The sequence below is a fragment of the Rhineura floridana genome, chromosome 8, assembly GCF_030035675.1.
Source record: "Rhineura floridana isolate rRhiFlo1 chromosome 8, rRhiFlo1.hap2, whole genome shotgun sequence".
Taxonomy (NCBI): Eukaryota; Metazoa; Chordata; class Lepidosauria; order Squamata; family Rhineuridae; genus Rhineura; species Rhineura floridana.
The window spans coordinates 119,178,707-119,201,944 of record NC_084487.1 but is presented as its reverse complement, the minus strand read 5'-3'; the positions used below and the strand labels follow the sequence as shown (position 1 = coordinate 119,201,944).

Genomic DNA, 23,238 nt, shown 5'->3' with positions numbered 1-23,238 from the left:
GATTATTAACTGAGCCATCTATTGACAATTGCTACTAGATATCTTCCATTGATTTGGCCCCTGGTATTCTGGGGAACTTGTGGAGATGAAGAAGTTGCAAAGACAATTGGAATGCAAGTGGAAGATGATGCAGGATGAATCTGGCTAGATCAAGTGGAAGGCTGGTAGAGAAAAGATGTTTTATCTGCCACAGTGTCTGCTCAGTTATCATCTAGTGGAGCTTTTTCCTGGTAGTGAGGAGGCTCCTCCACTTGGAGACTTGGGAGATGAACTGGAACTCCTGGTATTGCCTACTGTGATTTGTTTGCCAAGCATTTTCCAGGTAAAATGATTCTCATCCAATTTGACTTGGACTCCATGTTGATGACAGTACAAACAGGAATTTCTTTTAGCACTATTTTATTCCAGTTGCTTAGATCACTTTCAGTTATTGCAGCTGGAGGATTATGGGGTGCTTGGAAAGGTTCAACTTACCTCCACTGTGTTTGTCCTTTGCCCACCTTGGCTGATAACGGCTAGCCAAAGGAGAATTGCTGATTATGTCCAGGAGGTGGTTAATGCCACCTTGAAAGAGGGCATGGTCCATAATGCCCGGAAGGAGGCTATTACACAACCACTCGTGAAGAATCCTTCCTAGGACCTTACAGATTTGTCCAACTGTTGGACATTGGTAACCCCCCCTTCTTAGGCAAGATGTTTGACTGGGTGGTGGCGCCATATCTCCAGACATTCCTAGATCACAATATTTTTAGGACTGAAACTGCCTTGGTTGCCCTAGCTGATGATCTGTATCAGGAGGAAGATAAAGGGAGTGGAACCCTTTTGATTTTCTTTGAGCACTCAATAGCGTTCATCCTAAATAGATAGGATTACATCCCCCTTAAAGCTCAGGTTCTCAGATGAGGGGTTTCTCCTTGATCCACCCTCACCTAAGGATGCACAAGTGGCATCTGTAACTTAGACGCCAACATTGGTTAATATGACAACTATATCCCTTAGAAAGAAATGAACTTGCCAAGACTAGCCATTCTTTAGTTCAGCCTTTCCCAACCAGTGTGCCTCCAGATGTTGTTGGACCACAATTCCCATCTTTCCTGACCATTGGCAATGCTGGCTGAGGCTGATGGGAGTTGTGGTCCAACAACATCTGGAGGCACACTGGTTGGGAAAGGCTGCTTTAGTTACTAAGAAACATCTGGAGTTGCTTCTGAAAAGTCTTTGGAAATGCAAACAATCCAGCCACTGGGTCAGTTCACTAGAACCTGTGGGAATGAGCATATATAATATGCTTTTAATACTTTAAAATCTTCATTGACTTCCAGTTTGTTTCCAGGCACAATTCAAAGTGCTTCTGTTAATCTATAAAGCCCTGAATGGTCTGAGACCAAGGCTTTTCTGGTGTCTCATGTTCAGAGTTTAGGTGAATTACTAGTGGAGAAAGAGCTTTTTCTGTGTTTGCATCCTGAGTGTGGAACTCCCTCTCAAGGGATATTTGCCTGACATTTCCCCCCTACTCTCTTAGATGCCAAGTAAAGCCTGCCCTGTTCTCTTAAGCCTTTGGTAACAAATGACTCTGTTTTATTCTGGCAGGTTTTGTGTTTTCATTGTTGTGGATGTACTATAGTTTTATGGCTTAGTTTCAATTAGTTGTTTTGTTTTTGTTTAATAGTTCCCAGAATTCTATTTGGTTTTTGTCTGATGTTCAGTGATGTATTCAGTGATGTGTTGATTTTCTTTTTACCTGCTGCATTTTGGCTTATTTATTGATAGTGTATTTCAATTTATTTGCTATTAATGACTTTTGCAGCTACTTTCAATATCATTTGTTAGAGAAGTAGCATAGAAATATTTTAAATAAATGTCAGCAACGCATTTTTCCATCTGACTGCTTCAAAGGCTAGACCCTTCTTCCATTGGCCTGGCTGTGACCAACTGTCTTTTGGCTTCTCCGTGTCCGGATCCCATGCCCACTGCCTGAAACAGAGTGTAGCTTATTTTCAAAAATCTCTACCAGAATAAAATGAGCACTTCATGGCCTAGCCCAATGCCTTCCTGCTGTGCTGGTTCGTAACTTAAGAGAGCATTAAAAATGTTATCCTTCACTGTGGTCTGGCAATTCGGTCACTCAGAAGTTTCCGTTTCATTCTGCAGCACCTGTAAATCAGGATTCTCTCTCTCCTTTATGATGCCAGAAGACAAAGTGCAAATCCATCCTACCACTTAATGCAACCCTTTTAAGTGTGTGGCATATCCTTTACAACACCTAAGATGCATGCTAGAGCAGGGAGACAGAACTGGCGAAGGAACTGAGTCCAATACGTGTTGCCTTTTTCATATTTTTTAAGTGTCTTGTGGTTGTTCATAATGAATACTGTGTAGAGAAGGTAAGCACTAGTGTATGCAGAAAAATGGTATGTAGCAGTAATTAAAATTGCACTGAGGGGCCTGGGCATTCAATTATCACTTTGTTTGATTAAGCCACAGTTAGTTTGTTGGCATTTGTGGGATGCATTTCATATTAAATAGTTGTGTTGTGATCTAGTAAAATATTTAACAATTGGAAGTGTGCATACCTTTTAATAATCAAGGAGTCCAAATGGTTTGTTAGTCTTTAAGATGTGTAGGCTTTGGTAATAAGATTCATAAAACAGTTATCTCTGATTTGAGATTTGGTGTTTAGTATAATCTGTGAATAATAAAACAAACTGGAAGGTACTTTGTATAAGTAAATAAATACATACCTCTTATTTTGTTAGATCTAATGTGGGGAAAAAACTTTTAAATAGAATATCTAATTTTCTAAAAAATATTTTATTTTATGCTGCACATTACTAACACATATGAACGTTTTAGTTAGGTATGTCCTACAGACAGATGGGATTTTTTTCCAGTACAACTTTAAATATGAGTGATCCCATTCACATTGAGTGTATCCTCCAATATTTCTTTCTGACTTTGGATGCTTTTTCTTTATAGAATAGTTTTTACAAATGATAGTCAAAATGTTGCCCTTTGCGAAAAGGAAAGGTTGAAACAGCTACACCAGCAGCATGTACGGCTGGGGGACATTTTCAATCATTGCCCCCCCCGAGCCTTCATAAATCACATCTGCCATTTAAATAAAGCTATTAAATGATCAGTTTTTGCTTATTGTCAGCAGAGAAAATAGGAATATAAATATTATATATAAATCTTTGGTTAACCTCAAGGGAGGAATAAAATGGTTTAGATAAAATGTATTTATAAATATTGCATTCCACCTTGGAAATATTCCTATAAATTTTCTGAAGGGCTGTGCATCCATATGAATCTACCAGTGTTCTAGTTGCAGGCTTTTTAGGGTTTCGAAGGCTAATGAAAAAAATGGAAATGGACTGCCTTCAAGTTGATTCTGACTTATGGCAACCCTATGAATAGGCTTTTCATGGTAAGCGGTATTCAGAGGTGCTTTACTATTGCCTTCCTCTGAGGCTGAGAGGCAGTGAGCGGCCCAAGGTCACCGAGTGAACTTCATGGCTGTGTGGGGATTCAAACCCTGGTCTCCCAGGTCGTAGTCCAACACTCTAACCACTACGCCACACTGGCTTTCTCGAAGGCTAATACCAGCATGTTAAATTGAACGTGGATATTAATTAGTAACTGATGTAAGATTGGAGTAATATGTACTGACAGTCATACTCCTACCAATGTCCTGGCAACTATATTGTGAACTAATTGTAGTTACCAAATTATCTTTAAAGATAGCCCCATGACACTGGAGGCATGTTATGGGAAGATCTGGGCCATTGCAGTTTTGAAAACACCCTTTAAGCAACTTAAGGCTCTGAAAGACACATCAAACAGAGACGACTTTGAGGAAACATGGTACATTTTCATTCACCACATTAGAGGCAACATTACTAGGACACCTGCATCAGCTCATAACAAACTCTGTTGTTAAATAAGTTATCTCTTTGTGAATTACATACACACATGGAATGTTGGGGGCAGAGTGGAGGAGTAAGGGATTCTTTTGAGTAAGATTGTTTTTAAAAATGAAAATGCGCAAATAAAAACTATAAAAAAGACAACCCCATATAAAGAGAATCATAGTAGTTCAACTTAGACTTAACTAGTGCATGAAGCTAGTTCCACCTTCTTCAGATAGGGTTGCAGCTCACAAACCAGCCAAAGGTGACAAAACGTACTGCTAATCATCAATATCCCCATAGCATCCATAATACTGGACAAAGAAAAAACCCGAAATTGCCTTCTTGATTCTTCAAGGGGAAAGCAACCCCATCCAAAATGGGTCATATACCTTCCATCCAGATGAGCAGAACTCCTAACAGACAGTACCTCCACATCTTGCCTGGATTAAGTTTCAGTTCATTTGCCTTCATTATTACCAAATTTGCCTACAGATGCAGGTTTGTTTATTACTTATTCTTTTACTTATATATGCTCACCTTTTCAATAAAATGTTCACTGCCACTCACAACAAACATTAAAATACGATAAACACCAAATCAGTAATTGCTACCAAAAAAGGATAGGGCCAGCAAGTAAAATAGCGTAAAACCAATGTTTTATATGCCAGGGGACAGACTTCCTCCAACACTAAGCTGGTGTAGCGTAGTAGCTGACAGACTGGGCTACACTTCAGGAAGTCTCTGGTGAGTCTTGCCTCAGCTATTCCCTAGGGCCTAAGTGGCCTTAGGCAAGCCAGTTTAGGGATGACAATAATAATGCTGGCCTACCTTACATGGCGATTGTAAGCAAAACAAGAAGACAATGTATGTGAAGGGCTTTGACCCCTGAGACATGTATTTTTAGGACCCATCCTATTTTGTGATTTTAGGTTGTTTTTAAATTGTTTTTAATGTTGTATTTTAAAATGGTTATAACCTGCCCTGAAACCTTTGGGCAAAGGGTGGGTAATTGATGATGGTGGTGGTGGTAATTGACCACAGTAGGTCTTCAACTCTTTTCTCACTTGATATCCCCCAGTGCATCTGTCAGACTGGCCAACTGCTATGAAAAGCAGTTACAGTAGCAATTTAGACCTTTGGCATTTCATTTGTTTAGCCTGTGTATGGGGGGAAGGGGGAGACATGTTTCCTGCAAGGAAGTGACCTCAGTGTAGGAAATTCATCTTGTGTGAATGCTGTCTGTTTTCAATATCCATTTTCACTCATGCTTAAAATGCTTGATAGTTTTGCTACAGACTTTTCCTACTGCTAATGAAACGTATTTGCATGCCTCAGTGGGCAAAATGGCAACATTCTGCTCCAAACATACATACATTCAGTGTGAAATAAGCACGGTCATAAATAAAATTAATACTTAGATGATACTGAGTACATAATTGTTTTTAAATGTGTTGAGTTGTCGTTAGCAACAGTTTCATTTTTATGTTTTCTGCTTTTCACATTCTGAATTGCTATGCATCAAAGACTCTGGCTATATACTACTTGACAGATATTAAATAAAATGTAACATTTTCTTTTATTATTAATTCTGTTATTCTGTCTTCTTGATCATTATAAAATTCCTGTGAACTAACAACCTACTGCTATGGCTTGATCATGCAAGAGGCTGAGTTCTCAAGATTGATCCAATAAATCAGTTATGGGTTAATTGTACTATCAAGTAACCCCTTCAAAATCTAGGCCAGAATCAGTGAAAATAACCTCTGTTTGATTTGATGGTAGGTGATAGGAATAGATTGGTTTTAGCCCCCTGTGTCTTGCTGATACTTCCAAGGGCCAGTACAGTTAAGTGCAGTAATGATAAGTGGTATGAAAAGACTGAATGATACTTTCCCCCCTCATGTCCATAAATTCCCCTCTGCCCAAATTCAGTGACTGAATCTGACTTGCTAACCCTGATGAAAAGCCTTGGATTCACCACAATCTTGGAGAGGGAGTGTGTGATCCTATGGTTGTGTTCTTAATTCATCTTGTTAGCACTGGTAGTAGTCTTAATGATATTGGTGCCATAGTAAGAAGATCTCCAGAATGTTGATTTTCATTGCTATAGACATTAATTTCTTTTAACGAGAATAGACTTTTTTTTATGAACTGTGATATTTTACAGAGGAAGGCAGTGGTAAACCACCTCTGAATACCACTTACCATGAAAGCCCTATTTATAGGGTCGCCATAAGTCAGAATTGACTTGAAGACAGTTCATTTTTTTATGATATTTTAAGCAGGTTTTATCAACCAGTTTTATCATCACCTATGGTATGTCCCAACTCCTGCAATACTGAAGCAATACATGATAAACTATGCTAAGTTGAATGGTTCTATGAGTATTATTTAAAATATGCGTGCAAACTTATACATATAGCCTCTATGGTATGGATGATCATGCATTTAGTATCACACTAGTATGGGATTTATAGCATCTAAATAATCGTCTCCATGCATATGTACGTGTGTACAATACCAACAGACTTGCATTTCGGAAAGCAGACATTCTGAAAGTCCTCTGAAATGTAGTAATTAATATATATCATTACCATTTTTGCTAATTTACAGTGATAACTGTGTCTCTGTTTTCTCTAGGAGATGAAAGCCGGGAAATTAAAAAACAAATTACAGGGATGAGAAGATTACTGAATGACAGCACTGGAAGAATATATCAGCGAGTTGGCAAGGAAGGAGAAAAACTGAAGGAAGAACCCCAGGACTTAGATTTGGCGTGGGCTCAGCGTCTGAATCCCCCTGCAGAAACACAGGCAAATCTCCATCCATCTCAGGGTGGTACTTGGAATGAATTGTCTCCCCAAACTAGCCAGTATTCAGGGCAATATGGAACTCGGTCAAAAACCTTCCAAAATCAAGCAAGAACCATAGGTTCAAATGGTACGGTACATTATGCATCTAGAGTATTGCTTATTTAGTTTGTTTTCATTTTTTAAAAATATGTACAGAGTTTTTTGGGCAAAATAATTAGGCTATTTTGGTCTCCTTAGAAAGATAGAAAGTTTCCTTATACAGAATCAGACCATTGGTCTATCTAGTTCAGTATTGTCTTGACCAGTGGTTCCCAACCAGAGGGCCGCAAAGTAATCTGGGAGGGCCGCGAACAGTAAAGAAATGAATTATTTATTTATTTATATAAAAGTCTTCCCTCCCTGGATGCTGTCTGCTCCCCACTGCCGCTGCACATGACACCTCCCCTTTGCTCCAAACAAGAGGGGAGGACTTTTGCTGAAGTGGCAGAGTGTCATTCAGGTGTGCCGAGAGTAGATGTCTGCCTATAAAACGTGTCAGATGCCGAAGGAGGCTGAGGGTGGAGCTACCAGGAAGAAAAGGGGATTACTATTGCTGACTCCCATCTCCTCGCACTGCCACTGCTGACAATGCCCTTGCTCAGAATGAGAGGAGAGGGCTTTTCGTGAAGTAAAAAGAAGCAAGGCTAGAAGGAAAGGCAGTTTTCCCCCTTCCTTCCTGGCAGCCAGCCTGCCTGCCTTTCATGGCTCCTGCTTCGCTGCCACCTCCTTTTAAAACTTATTTGCAAGGCCACCCAGATTGCGCCTTCAGCCCAGACAGAGCCAAGGAGCAGTGAGGAAGCGTAGAACTTGCTCACCCTCCATTTCTGAGGCTAAATGAGTGTGCCAGCATCCATCCTTTCTTCCACCTACACTCTGCCCCCCAATCTCTCTCTCCAAGACGCTGCAGCAGTTGAGGGCTTCCCCCCTTCTACATGCCCAAATGCATGCACGCCCTGCAGATGCTTGCAGGAGGGGCAGGTGTGTTTGTGTGTGTACGTGTGCTGATCTGTCTTCTGCTCCGCTTTTATTCCCCAAGTGCATGCTAACCAGGTTGTCAGTTCTGATTATCATCCCAAGGCCTAAAAGCACTAGCCCCCCTCCTTAGTCTGTGCACCTTGTTGTCTGCACTGCACAATGTAGTATCCCCATCACCAACACATTGCTGCTTCTTGATTATTATTTTTAAAAGAAGAAAAACAAGCTCAGCAGGTTAGCTGAGGCTGGGATCCTGGTATTGCAGCAGAATATATTTATTTATTTATTGCATTTTATCCCACCTTTCCTCCAAGTTGCTCAAGGTGGTGCACATGGTTCCCCCATTTTCATTTTATCCTTCCACAGACCCTGTGAGATAGGTGAGGCTCAGAGACTGTGTGGGGTTCAAGGTCACCTCAGTGGGCTTCATGTCTGGGTGGGGATTTGACCCTGGTTCTTAGTCCAACACTGGAACCCACTGGTGTTGGGAGACAGGACTGTACATCTTAAGACTGTGTGTGTGGGGAGGGAGGGGGATACCAATTTGATTGGATCTTTGCATTAAAAAAAGAAAGCAACATCTCCCTGTTTGCAGGGAGCTTTTAATGGAAAGGGATATTTGGAGGTATGATTTTGCCATGCACCATTTTTTCAATTAACAGAGACTAAAATGACAATTAGCATGGGGGGGGGTCATGAAATTTTTTGAACTTACAAAGGACATCCCATATTCATAAAGGTTGGGAATCACTGGTCTAGACCACAAGCATTAAATGGTAGTTGATAGATTAATCAACTAAAGCTTTAGCCAGAGGTAGAGAATCTGTGACCTTCCAGATGTTGGTAGACTCCAACTCACATCAGCCCTAGCCAGCATGGCCAGGAATGATCCAGTCTGGGTTTCCCACCCATGATTTAGTTTTAAGAGAGGCCAGCCTATGGCACAAGCAAAGGAGTTTGTGGCATACCTGGATGGGCAAGAATGTCTAGAAGCCTAACTATGGCAAAGTGAGGCCTACATTCCTGTCTCCTACCCTCATACTATATTTCTGCCTGCTCTTATTGCTTAGGTATGGGGAACCTTTGGCTCTCCAGGTGTTTCTGAACTACAATTCCCATCATCCCTGGGCATTAGCCATGCTTGCTGGGGCTGATGGGAGCTGTAGTTCAGCAACACCTGGAGGGCCAAATGTTCCTCACACCTGGACTAGAACATAAACTGTGATAAGGAGAAGAGGCTGTAGTGTGCGCTACAGTGTGCACTAGAATGGCACTCGCATAGCTGAATTTGGCATATGGCAACTTCGTTACCACTGGGGATTGTGAACTGGCTAATTCCCCATGCAGTGTTTGTTGCTTGTATTTAGATAAAGGCATCCATGCGTTTATCGCTTGTAATAGATGCAAAAATTGTTTGTATTTCAGTGCTGCACGGAAGGCAAAAAGACACTGTCCAGTTTTATGTTTCAGTCAGTGTGTAGATCCAGATTGAACATAGAAAGGATAGTACTACAGCACACTACAATTTTCTCTCTTTTTTATGCTGCATTATGTTTGTTTTGAAATGTGGAAAATCTAGTAAAGTGTTTTCAGGCATATGATTGCTTTATTAATGTGGTGGAACTAAGGAAGAGTACCATGTCCTGAAAGCATTTAGGTTTCCAACTCTTGCTTTTCTTTGTGTGGGATTACTTTCGGCCTTCATTAAAAAAATGTGGCTAACACCAGGAAGGCTACCTTGTCCCGCTGCACTGGAGTACATATTTACCCTGATCTCTTCTTGAAAGGAGGAGAAGGGCAAAGATCAAAAAGTTATTCTGCAGCATTCTTCCTTTTCTAGGGAAAAAAAGTGTATATGGATTAGAAATCGTGTTACTGTCTTTCTACAGATTCTACCCCCAAAGTCCCAATTCAAAGGATAAAATGTGGTTGACCTATGCATTAACTGGGTGAATTCTGTTATTGGGCAGAAGTGTCTAATACAGCCGTTCCCAACCAGTGTGCTTCCAGATGTTGTTGGACCACAACTCCCATCAGCCTCAGCCAGCATTGCCAATGGTCAGGAAAGATGGGAATTGTGGTCCAACAACATCTGGAGGCACACTGGTTGGGAAAGGCTGGTCTAATAGGTTAGAGAAGACAGAAGAATAGAATGGAAGGAATGTGGAAGCAAGTTACTATGGTGCAAGGAGTCAAGTAACAACAATGGAAATGAATGAAATAATATTTAGCACTTACATAGAGCTTTAGTGTTTCATATTACAACAGTCATCCCCCAGCCTGGTGCTCTCCAGATGTTTTGAACTAAAACTCTCATCATCCCCAGATAGCACAGGGACCTGACTGGGGCTGATGGGAATAGTAGTGCTAAACAACCAGCATCAGGTTGGCAAAGGTCGCTTTACAACAAGCCTGTAAGGTGCATTAGGTAAAGTTGAAGTTGGCATGCCACTTGAAACTGCTAGTGTCTCACTGATTCTACTTTGTCTGTTCTAGAGTCCATTCCTAAATTACCAATCTTGCAAAAGACCTCAGTGACTGATGTACATTCCAGTGAGACCAATATAGTTCTTTAGTGTGTTGTGAAACATGCCAATCTTAAACAGGAAATAATTGCCATACACCCATATTATTCCATGAAAAAAATAGCTGCGATCTAGTATGTGAAATCTTTTGGTTTATTTTCTATGGTCGAGAATGCTCTGCATATGTCCCATCTCTATTTATAGTTTCTCTTAACAGAAGACAATTGGGGCTTTGGCTTGTGCCTGTTGTGCCCGTGGGCTGTAAGCTATGCATCCTGCCAGGGCCTATTTTTGATGACCAAAGACATAGAACTACATATGTTGGCTATTCCCTGCAGGGCAGATCTTGGGTGCCCAAGGCAAATGGCATCTTCTTAATAAAAATAAGAAGATACTGACAATTGGCCACCTTTTAACAGCACCCCAACATCTCCTGCCTCACAGTACCCAATGATAGTGCCAGTCCTAATTCCAGTACTTTCTAGGCTGTGGCCAATATATTTCATTGAACCTAAACTGTTAGTTCAATAGAAGAACTGACAAATGCTTTTGTCTTGTTTTGTGTTTAATAGCGCTACTAGTCTTGGTGTTATTTTTTTCCATATTGGGAATAAAGCTGTGATAGCCTCATAGTTGACTTACTATTTGAAAGCCATCTATGAAGAGAAACAATGTAGCCTTAATCTTCTTAATTGCATCTGCTGTTCAGATGTTAATGCAAGTCAATATAATTCACTCTAGCATCCCTCCATAAGGACAGAGGTGCAAAGCAAGAGGTGGGTCTTAAGACTCCTCAGTAGGAGTCTTTTTAAAATGTGATGATTTAATTTAATATATATATATATATATATATATTAGATTTAATAGAGGGAAAGAATAAAGGTGAACATTAAGAACATTCTCTAAAGTGTCCTGTTTCACTGTTACTGATCTGAAGAAAGATTATGTATTTTTTATCTCCATAAATATGCATGAAGTGAGCAGAATCCTGCTTTTGATTTGAAATATTGGTTGTATCTTTTTCCATTTGCTGTACAGAGGATAAGATTTACATGGGTAATTTCTATCAATGCTAAGGGGAATTATAACGTAAATCCCCTATGCCTTGGTGGAAAGCAGACCCTTTGGTTTTCAAATAGGGGCTTCAGTACCTACATACTTTATTAGTAATGCATTATATTTGTAGCAGAAAATATGAACATGAATTATTTCTAAGGTTTGCTTTGTCAAAATTTTATCATGATATTCAACAGAAGGTTAAAAAAAACTAGGAGGAGGAAAGGATAAATTCGTAAAATAATATTTCTTTCCTAAGCTTAGTTCTCTGTAAGATACTCAGTGCATATTGGCTTTGTTAAAAATATTCTTATTAAGAGGCAGAATAGCTGGGAAAAAGTTGTCTTTTTTAATGCTCTATTTCACAGTCCTAACAATCTTTATTTTATATTGCTTGATCAGACCTTCTTCTACAGGCAAGAAAATAAAAACTTTGTCTGAACAGCAAGAACTGGGAACTAATTATGTGCAAATGCCATTGAAATTCATAGATCTTGAATAGGAGAAGTTCCTATTTGTGCCTTTTTAATGTATACATAGACAGGTTAAATGTTGGTAGAAGAATGTTCTGGGCTCAGACAACAACATGCTCATAATAGTTCATTAACCTGTTGTCTTTGATTTCTCCCTCTGACAATCTGCAGGCTCTAGCAATGCTTTTTCAGTAATACCACCAATCTTGTGGAACTCCTTGCCACAGATGGCTCCTTAGCTACATCTTTTTATTATTTCCAGTGCCTTGTAAAAAGTAGCTGTTTGTGAAGACTTTTCTTAGTGTGCCTGGGGCTAGTTCATATGCAAAAATAAGGGGCTTGCTCTCAGTGTCAGGCCATTGATTAGCACTGAGACCAAACCATATTGAAATCTGCTCACAGGTGGTTTGGATTCAAGCAGACTTCAAAGGGGCTCCCTCTCAGCGCCCCACAGCTGATCGGCACTGAGAGCTAGCCTCTTTGAGCTGATTGGTGCTGAGAGCAAGCTCATTAGCTGCAGTTGAGAGTCCTCAATGAGAAACTCGCTAGTTCAGCCAATCTCAGCCATGTCTTTTCCTGCTGTACACAACATCGCATATAATCTTAGGAGTAGGAGATGTAGGCGTGGTTTGGGGGGAAATTGTCTTGCAGGCCTAATTAGGATCCCTGTCTGGCCTAATTATGTCTGCAGGCTGGAGGTTCCCCACTGCTGAACTATCAATCAGTCGATTTTATTGCGTTTAGCCATAGGCCATTGCAAGGTACAAAGTTTAACAATTAAAACATCAAACAGATTAAAATAGACCAAGATGCAATAGATAAGGAAAAACATTCAGGAGATATTATAGTTTTGAATGTGGGTCACACGTAGCTTCTTAGCGGCCAGCGCAAAGTTGGCTACAGATATTGTCACTTGTTTAAAATTATCGCTTAAGAGCTCCACTATCAGCTCCTGAGAGCATTTGTCTGGAGAAGAGTAAATATATTGGGCCAGGAATTTCCTTCTGGGATCTTCATACAATGGGCAATATAACAGATAGTGATTTTCTCACGGCTGAACTAGTGTGATATCCCCATCATGGAAGCGCTTTGTTATAGAAATTTGCCTGAACCTCATGTAACATCTAAAAAAACACCCTTATGTTTAAATACAAAGATGGATAACTGAACCCAGGATGACAAGCTCTTAGTTTCTCAGCTGCCAGGAGTCATGGCTCAGTGGTAGAACACATGCTTTCCATGTAAAAAGTCCCAGGTTCAATCCCTAGCATTTCCAATGAGAGCTGGGAGATATCCTATCTGAAATCCTGGCAAGCCACTGCCAGGCAGTGTTGACAATACTGAACTAGATAAGCCAATGGTCTGATTTGGTATAAGGTAGCTTTCTGTGTTCCTGGGCCACCTAAAATCAAGAGCAGGAAGCTTTCAGACTTTAGTTGGAAGCAGATTATAAATCTTAAAATAAATTTAACAAGAACATGGAGACTATATGAAATTAAGTGGTAGAGAGATAGTTGAAAACCTTCTTTCTTGGGCACAGTACTCAAAAAGAAGCCATGGGAAGTAAGAGTTCACCATCACAGTGAGGGGGAAAGTTCTGCCTTCTCTGTTCATGGAAATTGATGATGGAGCACTCTTTTTTAAAAAAATTAAAACTGAATCAACAAGCAGCATTCAATTGATTTTAGACTTTTTAGGTTTTTATTAAACAACTTATTACACAGGCAACACATTCTCTGTAAGGCTATTGTCATTACAGAGGAAGGTTTTTTCTGGGCTGTTTTGTACATGATAGTGACTATAATGAGGTTTATTATTATTATTATTAATTGCATTTATATACCACCCCATAGCCAAAGCTCGCTGGGTGGTTTACAACAATTAAAAACATTAAAAACAAATATACAAATTTAAAAAACACATTTTTTAAAAGGCAGCTTCCTATGTTTTAATAGGCAAGGCTGATATTTAAAGACACACTTGCTTAATTTTGAAGCTACTTTGGTTCTAGTGTTATTGCAACAAAAAACGAAACAGTGGGGGGAAAATAGCATGATGAGATGTTTAGTTTGACAGTAAGGAGGCCTGTTGTGAGCTTATACTGTATTTGCTGTTTTGTACTGATTTCACCATACCGTGTAATATTCTTCTGGGGACCGGGATGACAAAACACATACCTGCAGCAGCCTCAGAGTGGAAGTTTTAATTTTAGGCTTCCTGACAGCATGTATCAGACAGCTTTAAAATCCTGTCAAGACATTCTTTTGGAAAGAGCTTGGCCTGCATCATTGTTTTTATTTCCCTTTTTTCCTCAGGAGAAGTTCCACCGGCTAATACCTCCTCTGGCTCAGATTGTTGTACTTGTAATTGCCAACCGGCATTGCAAGCCATTCTTCAAGAGCTTAAGACCATGAGAAAGATAATGCAGATCCAAGCAGGTATGACAGTCTGTCTTTCTAAAAAAAAAAAAAAAACTCTCAATGTATGATTTTCAGTCAGGAGACAGATTGCCTTATAAATGCTTCATAATTGGGCATGTTATGAGAGCTTGCAGTGTAAGAAAGACAGGTAGTATGGATAATGCCTTTTAAGTGCGTTGGTCAAGTAAGAAGTTTTGGGTTGTAAAGAAGGCTTCAGCCTGACTATTTCTACTCGTTCTGTGCAGATTGAGACCTTCCTTTCCTACAAGTAATGTTAAGTTAGTTGGACCACATTTGGATCACATCAAAACATTTTGTTTGTATTTCTTAATACTTGAATTTGTGCACACTTTGATGATTGAAGAAACACATGGAGAAAACACAGAGATTGAAGAAACACATTTATCCCCTTTCATCATCACCATATATCAAATGGGGCACTAGTGTTGGGGTCTGTGAAGATAAGATGTTGAGAAAGCAAACCATATGCAGTATATTGAATGTTTTCAGCGAAGAGTGATGAAAAATGCGAAGACTGGAAAAAAGAGCAGAGTACACTGGCAGCTTTCAAATATTTAAAAGGACATAAGAAACAGCTTCACCAAGGATAAGGACGGAAGCAATGGTTTTCAATTTCAAGTGAGATTTAGGTTAACTGTTAAGAGGAAAACTCTTTGATCAAACTGCCTAGGGCAGTAGTATATTCACTAGATGGACTTCTGCTGAAGATGATTCATATATGCTGCTGATTTATATTTTCTTGTACACTGCTTGATTTAATCTAATTTGATTACACTTGATAACTGGAAGTTGTGCATATGAACTGGCTTCATCACAAATAGGGTTGCCAACCCTCCAGGTTTGGCCTGGAATGACCAGGAATTGAGCTCTATCTCCAGGAGAATCGCCAACCGTCCAGGACTGGCCTGGTGTCCAGGAACTGACCTCAGTCTCCAAGAACCTCTTGAGGCCAATACTGGAGATGTGGCAAGCTACCACTGTGGTCTCACACCAGCCTGTCATCTCAAGAGGCCTAAGCAGGATAGTGCAGGAGATACAAAGTGGGGAGGGGGGGGTAATAGTAAGGAGAGGAAAAAAACGTGGAAACTAGTCCTGGGGAAATGTTGCAAAATGGAGTTAGGAGACTGGTAGAAGTGCAGAGATAGCCAGGAGTGACAGGGAGGAGGATGTGAGTGTTCAAGAACAATTTCCTGTATTTCTCTGCAGCCAAGTGTGTTGCAGATGCCTGCTGACTGAGTCGGGAGAAGGCCTCTCTGCACTATACTGGTCAGTCGTATGATTCCCCACCTTAAATTTAAACAAAAACATTCAAATAATGAGAAGTGGTGGTGGTGGTGAAGGACCTTTTTACAGTAGCACAGTAAAAAAGATAAGATGTTTGTGTAGCTTTAATGATGAATGGTGCAAGGAAGATGCATTCAAAAATTGGCTTCACAGTGTCAACATAGTTACAGTAGAATGCATTCTGTGCAGTCCAGGGTTTTCAGTTATGAGAGAAGAAAAGCAGTGAGAAGCCACGCTGAAAGCATAAAACACAAGGAATTAAAGAAACAGAAAATAGTACCATAGATCTCATCATTTCTTTACCAAAAGATACTCATCCCAAGAAAATCAGGTGACAATACTTGAAGTAGGGCAGGTTTAGCACAGTACTTCCGACTATTTAACTTACACAAGCCAAGACTATGCAAACAAAATGCTTCCAAGAATATTGCCTGATTCGGAAATTGCCAAAATAAATTATTGTGAGTGGACAAAAGCAATCAGCATAGCACAAAATACTTTGGCACCAAAATTACTAGAACTTTTGCTTAAGGATTTGGATAAAACACTTTTTTTCAGTTGGGTCCGATGCCTCTAATAAGGGACACAGCAAATTCTTTTCATTAACTACATGATACTTTTCTGTGACAGAGGGAATTAAGCATGGCTTGCTTGATTTTTACAATGGCATGGTGAGACAAATGAGGCAGTTGTGACATGGATCTCCAGTATTCTACAGAAGAATGGTCTCAGCATTAACAATGTGTCTTCTTATGTGGCTGACAGTGGGTCTGTAAATTTTGGAAAACACAACTCTATCAGAAATTGAAACAGTTTAATGACCACCTGATACAAGTAGGATGCAAATGTCATATAATCCACTGTTGCCTCAAACATGGGATAAAGGCTTTGAGATTTGATGTAGAAACACTTCTTTTCAAGGTATACAGCGAGTTTAGCTTCTCGGCCAAGAAGGCAGAGCCTCTTTTGCACTTTTTCAAATTCATAGAAATGGAACACAAAGATGTGCTTTGGCATATACCAGCAAAGTGCCTGTCTCTTCTACCCACTATTGAACACATACTACAATGTTGGTCTGCATTGAGGGGGAAGAAAAACGTGTGGAGATGTGTGTGAGGAAGAACACAAATCTCTCCCTCTCTGTTATGTTTACTTTTTGCCTAATCTGATGGTAATCTTTCAAGATGCTTTGAAGAAACTAGAATGTAACAATGTCAGCTCCATAGAACTCCATGGTGTCATGGAAGGCCTCCATTCAAAAGATCAGAGAAGAAGAGGGGGCAAATTCTATGGAAGATTAGCCCAAGTCATTTTGGACAATGTCTCCAGCTGACAACAGAAAATTCAGAGAGGAAGCCTATAAGACATTGACACGGAGCATTGAATACCTGGAGAAATGGTATGATGTTGAAATGTCACTTTTTTTAAAAAAAAGTCAGCGCTGTCACTTCACAATGATGTGAAATGGACAGATTTACAGACTCTTGCTACAACACTCCACACTGAGATTGACATTGACAAGCTGTATGATGACTACTGTGTTTTACAACAAATAAGGGAAGAGATTGTCTCTAAGGAGCACAACACAGATCAGAGATGGGTGGAGGTTTTCAGACAAATGCAAGAGGCTAGTGGCAGGCAAATGAAGCAACTGGTCTCTTTTGCACTTTCCATTTCTGTGTCTAATGTCTACTGTGAGAGAGTTTTCAGTTTAATGACACAAGTGTGAACCAAGGATGGAAAGGCTGAGTGATAGTGTTGTGAAGGCCGAGCTACAGGTGAAACTGAACATTAGGATGACCTGTGCTGAGTTTCTAGACTTGTTAAAAAAGAAGCCGAATCTGCCAAAAACAGCAGGAGGCCAGTTTAAATATAAAGTTAAAAAGTAGGAAGCTGAGGACAAGCCAACCCAGCTTTAAGGTAAAAACATCACATTTTATTTCAAGTGTTTTAGTATGAAGGTGTCATGGTGGCCACCTAGATGGAACAAGCTTAAGAGGCTACAGAAATGGATGCCTCTAACGGTTGTCTGTGGAGACTCTCCCTGGAGTTTACTGCTTGTTTTTTTAAAAAAATACTTTTTATTTTAAAGATTTTTCATATTTTTTGCAGAATTACAACAAAATGACATGCAGAAAGAAAACCCAGTACACTGAGAGAAGAAAACACAAAAAAGAACAAAAATAATATAAAATTAATAAAGGGGGGGTGTTTTCTGGCCTCTAAAGGTCTGTCTTGCCAAGTTTGAGTTTAAACAGTAAAGGCGATTTAAAGAGGTGAAATTGTGTCCATGAGTTTAGACAGGTAAATCAACATGTAGAAATTTATTCTTATAAATTTGCAAAAAAAAATATCCAGGAATTTCCTCAGCCAGAGTTGGCAATCCTAATTCCAAAGCATTTTGTTTGAGGACATAGGAAAGTGTTGGGTGTGATTTTAGCTCTGTGATACCCCATTCACACATGAAAGTCATTATACTGTTGCAAATATTTTTAAAAAATATTTATATGTCACTTTTCCAAGCAAAGCCTGTCCAAAGCAGCTTACTAACAATAAAAAATGGTATTACTAAAATGAAAAATAAAGCAGGTTCACGAAGTTAAAAACAAACTCAGAACTCCAATGACAAAAATATGCATTTGTGAAACAATCCTTAGTTTAAGCCAGTGATTCTCAAACGGTGCGCCCAGGCACACTGGTGCGCCCTAAGAGGTGGCTAGGTGTGCCTCAAATATTATGAAAGTATGTTTTAAAAATGAGAAGAAACCCATTTGTATAGGGTAAGTAATAGTTTTCTATAGTTTAAGTTATTTTTATTCATCGTTTAAAATACATTATGTTTTTAATTTTGTACATGAAGTGCACCAGAAAATTTTTATATGTTTTACAGTGCACCGCGAACCAAAAAAGTTTGAGAACCACTGGTTTTAGCCATACATCAAAATGAGAGATTTTAAATGTATCCCCAAATGGTTAATTTTCACACTAACTTGAAAGCTGAAATTTAGTACATAAGGAAATTCGAACAACCTGGATTGCTAGAGAATTCTAAAGGGAGCATTTTACATGAAATGGTCATAATTTGGACGGTGAAGTTTACATCATAACAAAAGTCAGGATTCTAACATGGAACAAATGAATCTGAATCTGGGATGGAATGTAGTGATATGGCAGAGATGACCAATTTCTTCAGCTTAGCATGTCAGGGAGAATGAACCTCCTTTGTAAAATTGGGGACTCATTTAACGCCTGTCCTCAAACTTTAGCTGAGAAGTATCTGGCCTACTGTTGAAGAATCCGCTCAAAACTGAAGGAGGGGACGTGCCAGCAGCTTTGTACTAACATGGAAGACTCTGGAACAGCCTCCTTTATTTTTTAGTGCCAGCTGGGAAGGAAGCCAAAGAGCAGAATTGTTTTTGACAATTCCAGCACTGCTGTCATGCTTTGCTCCCAGTGCTGGAATGAAGAGCTGCCTCAGAGGTATCTGCATCATTGTTGGAGGTAACAGTCTGTGCTCAACGTTGCTCAAAAGGTAGCACAGTCTATGCTCAACTGAGCATACCTGAGAGTCGTCATACATCAGAGCTAGTTGGCTGCTCCTCAAGCCTTCCCTGCACTGAAGGGAGGGGAGAACCTCCTGATACAAAGGCTTCTGGAGTGTGTCTCCCTTCAGTGTTGGAAAGACAGAAGAGCAACCCGCCAACTTTAAAAAAGTGCCCTATACACAGCTCTTGGTCCAAGCATTGTACAAGGTGCTGCCTCTGAGCTGCTAAGAGGGTGGGGATTGGTTTGGGAGCTAGTTTGCCATCTCTGAGCTGTGTTAATTGTAATCCTAGATGCATGTTCATAAATGTACTCAGAGGTGTTTTTTTCTTCAGTTGCTGCTCAGAACAGACAACAGCCTCCAGTACCTTTGATTTGTGCACAGAAATCAACACTGTCAAGAAAGAGAAATAAAAAGAAAAAAATGTCCCCAAAGACTAGTGAACCTCTTACTGTGAATAAAAAGCCTGGCACTGTAGAAAGTGGAAAAAAGCTACTAGCAAACTCTGGAAGGTCTAGTGTGGAAGCTGCTGAATCCTCCTCAAAATTGGAGTCGCAAGTTTCAGGATTTGGCATCATCCTCGAATCTTCATCTTCAGATGTAAGTTGATCAGGTGAAATAATCTATAGAGAATTTTCAATTGGTGTCAGAACAGATCCTGATTTCAGTGCTGGCTTAATGTCATAAGTTTTATACCCAGTGCAGCAAAACTTAGGACTAGGCTGTAATGTTGGTTTCCCATGGGATCTTTCCTACACCTGCAGATCATAACAATGGCTGGCCAATCACATACTTTACTTTTTCAGGAAAGGTCTGTATGCAGTCTAACAAATCCACATGATGTTTAGTTCAGTTCCTGTTTCATATTTTCCCCTTTATGCATCTGAGAGAATAATTCCAAAAACAATTCTGTTGAGCTTAGCATTGAATAGGCTTTCGTCATTTGTTCACAGACATATTGGGAAACCTTTAGCCATAGAATAATTGAGCAAATTGTTTTGTGGTTTTGCAACTGTACTGTAAATAAATCCTAGGAAATCTAAGATTTTGTGCTGAAGTACTAAGATTATGATGTCCTCTCCTGCTCAAGAAAGCAAAGAAATCAGGGATTGGGGCTGGTGCGGAGAAACCCACAAGCTTTTCTCTACAGTTACAAAAGGCTATCAGTTACTCGCAGATCTTAAAAACTGGCTTCACACTTCTCTTTAATCAGATTAGTGTGGCTGGTTTTAGAAAAAAGTACACAATTTAAGCTGCTCCTGTTATTATTTATGTAGTGCCACCAGTGTACATGCATAAAGTCCCTGGCCAGATGAGTTCTCAGTATACATTTTAATAGTGGAAGAGACAGAAGGGAGAAAAGGACAAGTGTAACATGGGATGATGGTGAGCAAATGCAAGAACATGTCCTTAGATTCAGTTTGGGGGTGATGAGTGAGCAATAGGCTTCATGGTAAAGGTGTATTAGCATGTTTATAGTTGCCAAATTAAAACCAAGAGTGAGCTTACAGAATTGAAAGCATGGGTTTATTTGCTGTATCTCACATGGGTTTTTGTAACAAAGCTGACAAGGGTGAGAACTTTCTTTGTGTGTTATATATTCATTTGCGATCCATGACACTGGAATAGTTCGTTTTGCCTTATTCCTGTCGTAAATGATGAAACGAGTGGAAAGCAAAGATAAGTCACTTTCTTCTGTATGAGCTGCTGCTAATAATCTATTAGTAAGTACCTCCCTGTAGAAAATAACATCACCAAGGCTGTGCTGGGCCTTTTTTATTGTTAAGAAAGGGGGATTTCCTGGGTACCGGAGTAAACTCTGCTTGTGAGTTGTATTTGTGCATATCACCAAATGGGCTGGTTAATCCGAAACATAGCACTGATCTGTCCAATTGTATACTCTCTCATAGCACAATTTATACTCTCTCAAGACAGCATAAGTGAGTGTTTTTCATATAGGGCCTGTGGAGGTATGCTTGTAGTACAGGGGCTGAAATTTGTAAAAGTCAAAATCTATAGCTGGGATTTCAAAAGGGTGCACTTGGCATTTTCTCCTTTTGAATTCGATGTTTGTAGAATGAATATCTGGAGAGCAGGAGAGTGGCCAGTTGGCTTTATTTAAGCTTCAACCAGATGATGTCTGAAAAGTTCACTGATGAGTAAGCTGATCATTAATTTCTTCAACATATCTTTTTAATTTTGAGAAGACAGTTTCCAATTTCCTAAGTACAGCAAGCTCAGAGAACATAATTAAATTCTGTATCAATGATCATAAATGAAAGGAATTCTGTAGATAATATTGTACCTTTCTAGAAGTGCAAACTAATAATAAAAAAGAGCAGTCATGGTAATTCAGTTACACAGATGTGAGCTACACCGGTAATTAGATTAGTGTGTCATCCCACAGACTCTATGTAATGATACATAGCAACTGGTTAAATGCTTTTCTGCGGTTCTTGTACATAATTATAATTATAATTATGGCTAGAAATGTCTGTGCTAGGAGAGGATTGGGAACTTCTTTCAGTTTTATAAGTGATTTTATCATTTTGACTTGTTTTCAGATCACCAGTCAGTTTTTCATGTTTTGAACATACAGTTTTGTACCATGTTTCATTTTTTAAATCCCCCCAAATGCTTTGGTTCATTATACAAAAGCTGAATCTAAGAAAATAGAAGCCTGGTTTGAAAATTCAAGTTTTGATTTATAGAGGGTCTCATTGCTCAATGACTGAATTTCTAGCTTCACTGAAATCAGGACGAGTTGTAATTAATTCTAGATTATTATTTTTATTTACAGAATATTTCATCAATTTAACTTATCAAGCTTTGGGCCAGTTATTTTTAAATGTTTGCTCATGTTGTACATGTTTAACTGCAATATTTTTCCAGAGAAAATATCTGAAGTTTTATAAAATGAGTATCAGTTTTTTTAAAAGCACCGAAACTAAATATTTTGAAGTGAATTAAGATAATTTTATCTCTCTTGGAGGAGGGAATGCACTGTAGAAATAGACTGGGGAGACTTGGTTCAAATTCTCGTCTAGCCATGATCCTGACTCTGGCAATTCGCTATCTCTCATTTGTCCTCAACAAAATAATTAGAGGTTTTTATTTGTTTGTTTATGAAATGTACATTAAGGGCCTGGATTGTGCAATTGTTGTAGAAGAACAATGTTTTTCAGTTTCCAAAAGTTACGTGTAATTTCTATCTGTTTAAATATAGGGTAGTTTTTTCAAGCCAGGCAAATTACTCCACTTCAGGAGTTTTTGCTATAATATGTTCTTGACGTACTTGAAAGGATTTCCCACGATTCTAGTTCGCCTTTTTCTTCTTAAATAATGTCTCTAGCTCTCACGTTCATTGAACTAAGTTTGGCGATTGTACTATCACATATTCAAAGGACTGAAAACAAAAGAGTGAATTAAGCTTGCATTCCTTTGGACACTATCTTGGGAATTGACCTCTGAAGTCTGGAGGATTTCTGAGTATAGGATCAGGGTGCACAGCTACAGTCCTGTACACTCATGTGAGGCTCCTTAGTCAGTAAAATTTATAGATGAGTGAACATGAGCAGGGTCAGGTTATAAGCCCAAGTTTCATCTCTTATGATTTTTCAGTGTAGAGGGAACCCCCAAAAGAGCCCATTGAGGGCTGAGCAGGCTCGATGGTCATGGAATGGCTGGAATCCTGAACAGGAGCACTCCATTCTGCAACATTTTGTTGCATGCTCCATTTGTGTTAAATACTTACTAACTAAAATACGTGAATGAGCCACAATTCTGACTCTTGATATGTTTCTAGGGTAACCTTCAGAGATGAATTAAGTAATATTCCCCTGTTTTGAATCTTTCCATTTTAATGGATGGAGAAATCTATGCATGCAAGGGATGATACCATTGTTATTATAATCTATGTATTGCTTTTTGAGCGTTCAAAGGGCGTTGTTGACATTATCTTAGTGATGCTAAGACTTACAATAGCCCTGTAAAATAGATCAATCTTATTATCCCCATATTTTAGATGGTGGGGGATGTGACATAAGAACTTACTTAAGGCCACCCATTGAGACTATTTGCTACTCACGCAAACAGCTCCTTCATGGTCAAATAACAAGATAGATTTTCAACCAAAAAGCAGTGCAGATGCCCAATCACCCACCCTTCACTTCAGCAG

The 23,238-nt window shown here is 39.4% G+C and overlaps 1 protein-coding gene across 3 annotated transcripts in view; it reads left to right on the top strand.

Moving 5' to 3' along the window:
- The window catches only part of BEND7 (BEN domain containing 7), a 77,210-nt gene that overhangs the window by 15,278 nt on the left and 38,694 nt on the right, over positions 1 to 23,238 (top strand). For all 3 annotated transcript variants that reach the window (XM_061582274.1, XM_061582272.1, XM_061582273.1), the window contains exons 3-5: positions 6,552 to 6,851; positions 14,108 to 14,230; positions 19,396 to 19,661. In XM_061582274.1, the coding sequence (XP_061438258.1) occupies positions 6,552 to 6,851; positions 14,108 to 14,230; positions 19,396 to 19,661 (689 nt within the window). The remainder of the gene's footprint in view (positions 1 to 6,551; positions 6,852 to 14,107; positions 14,231 to 19,395; positions 19,662 to 23,238) is intronic.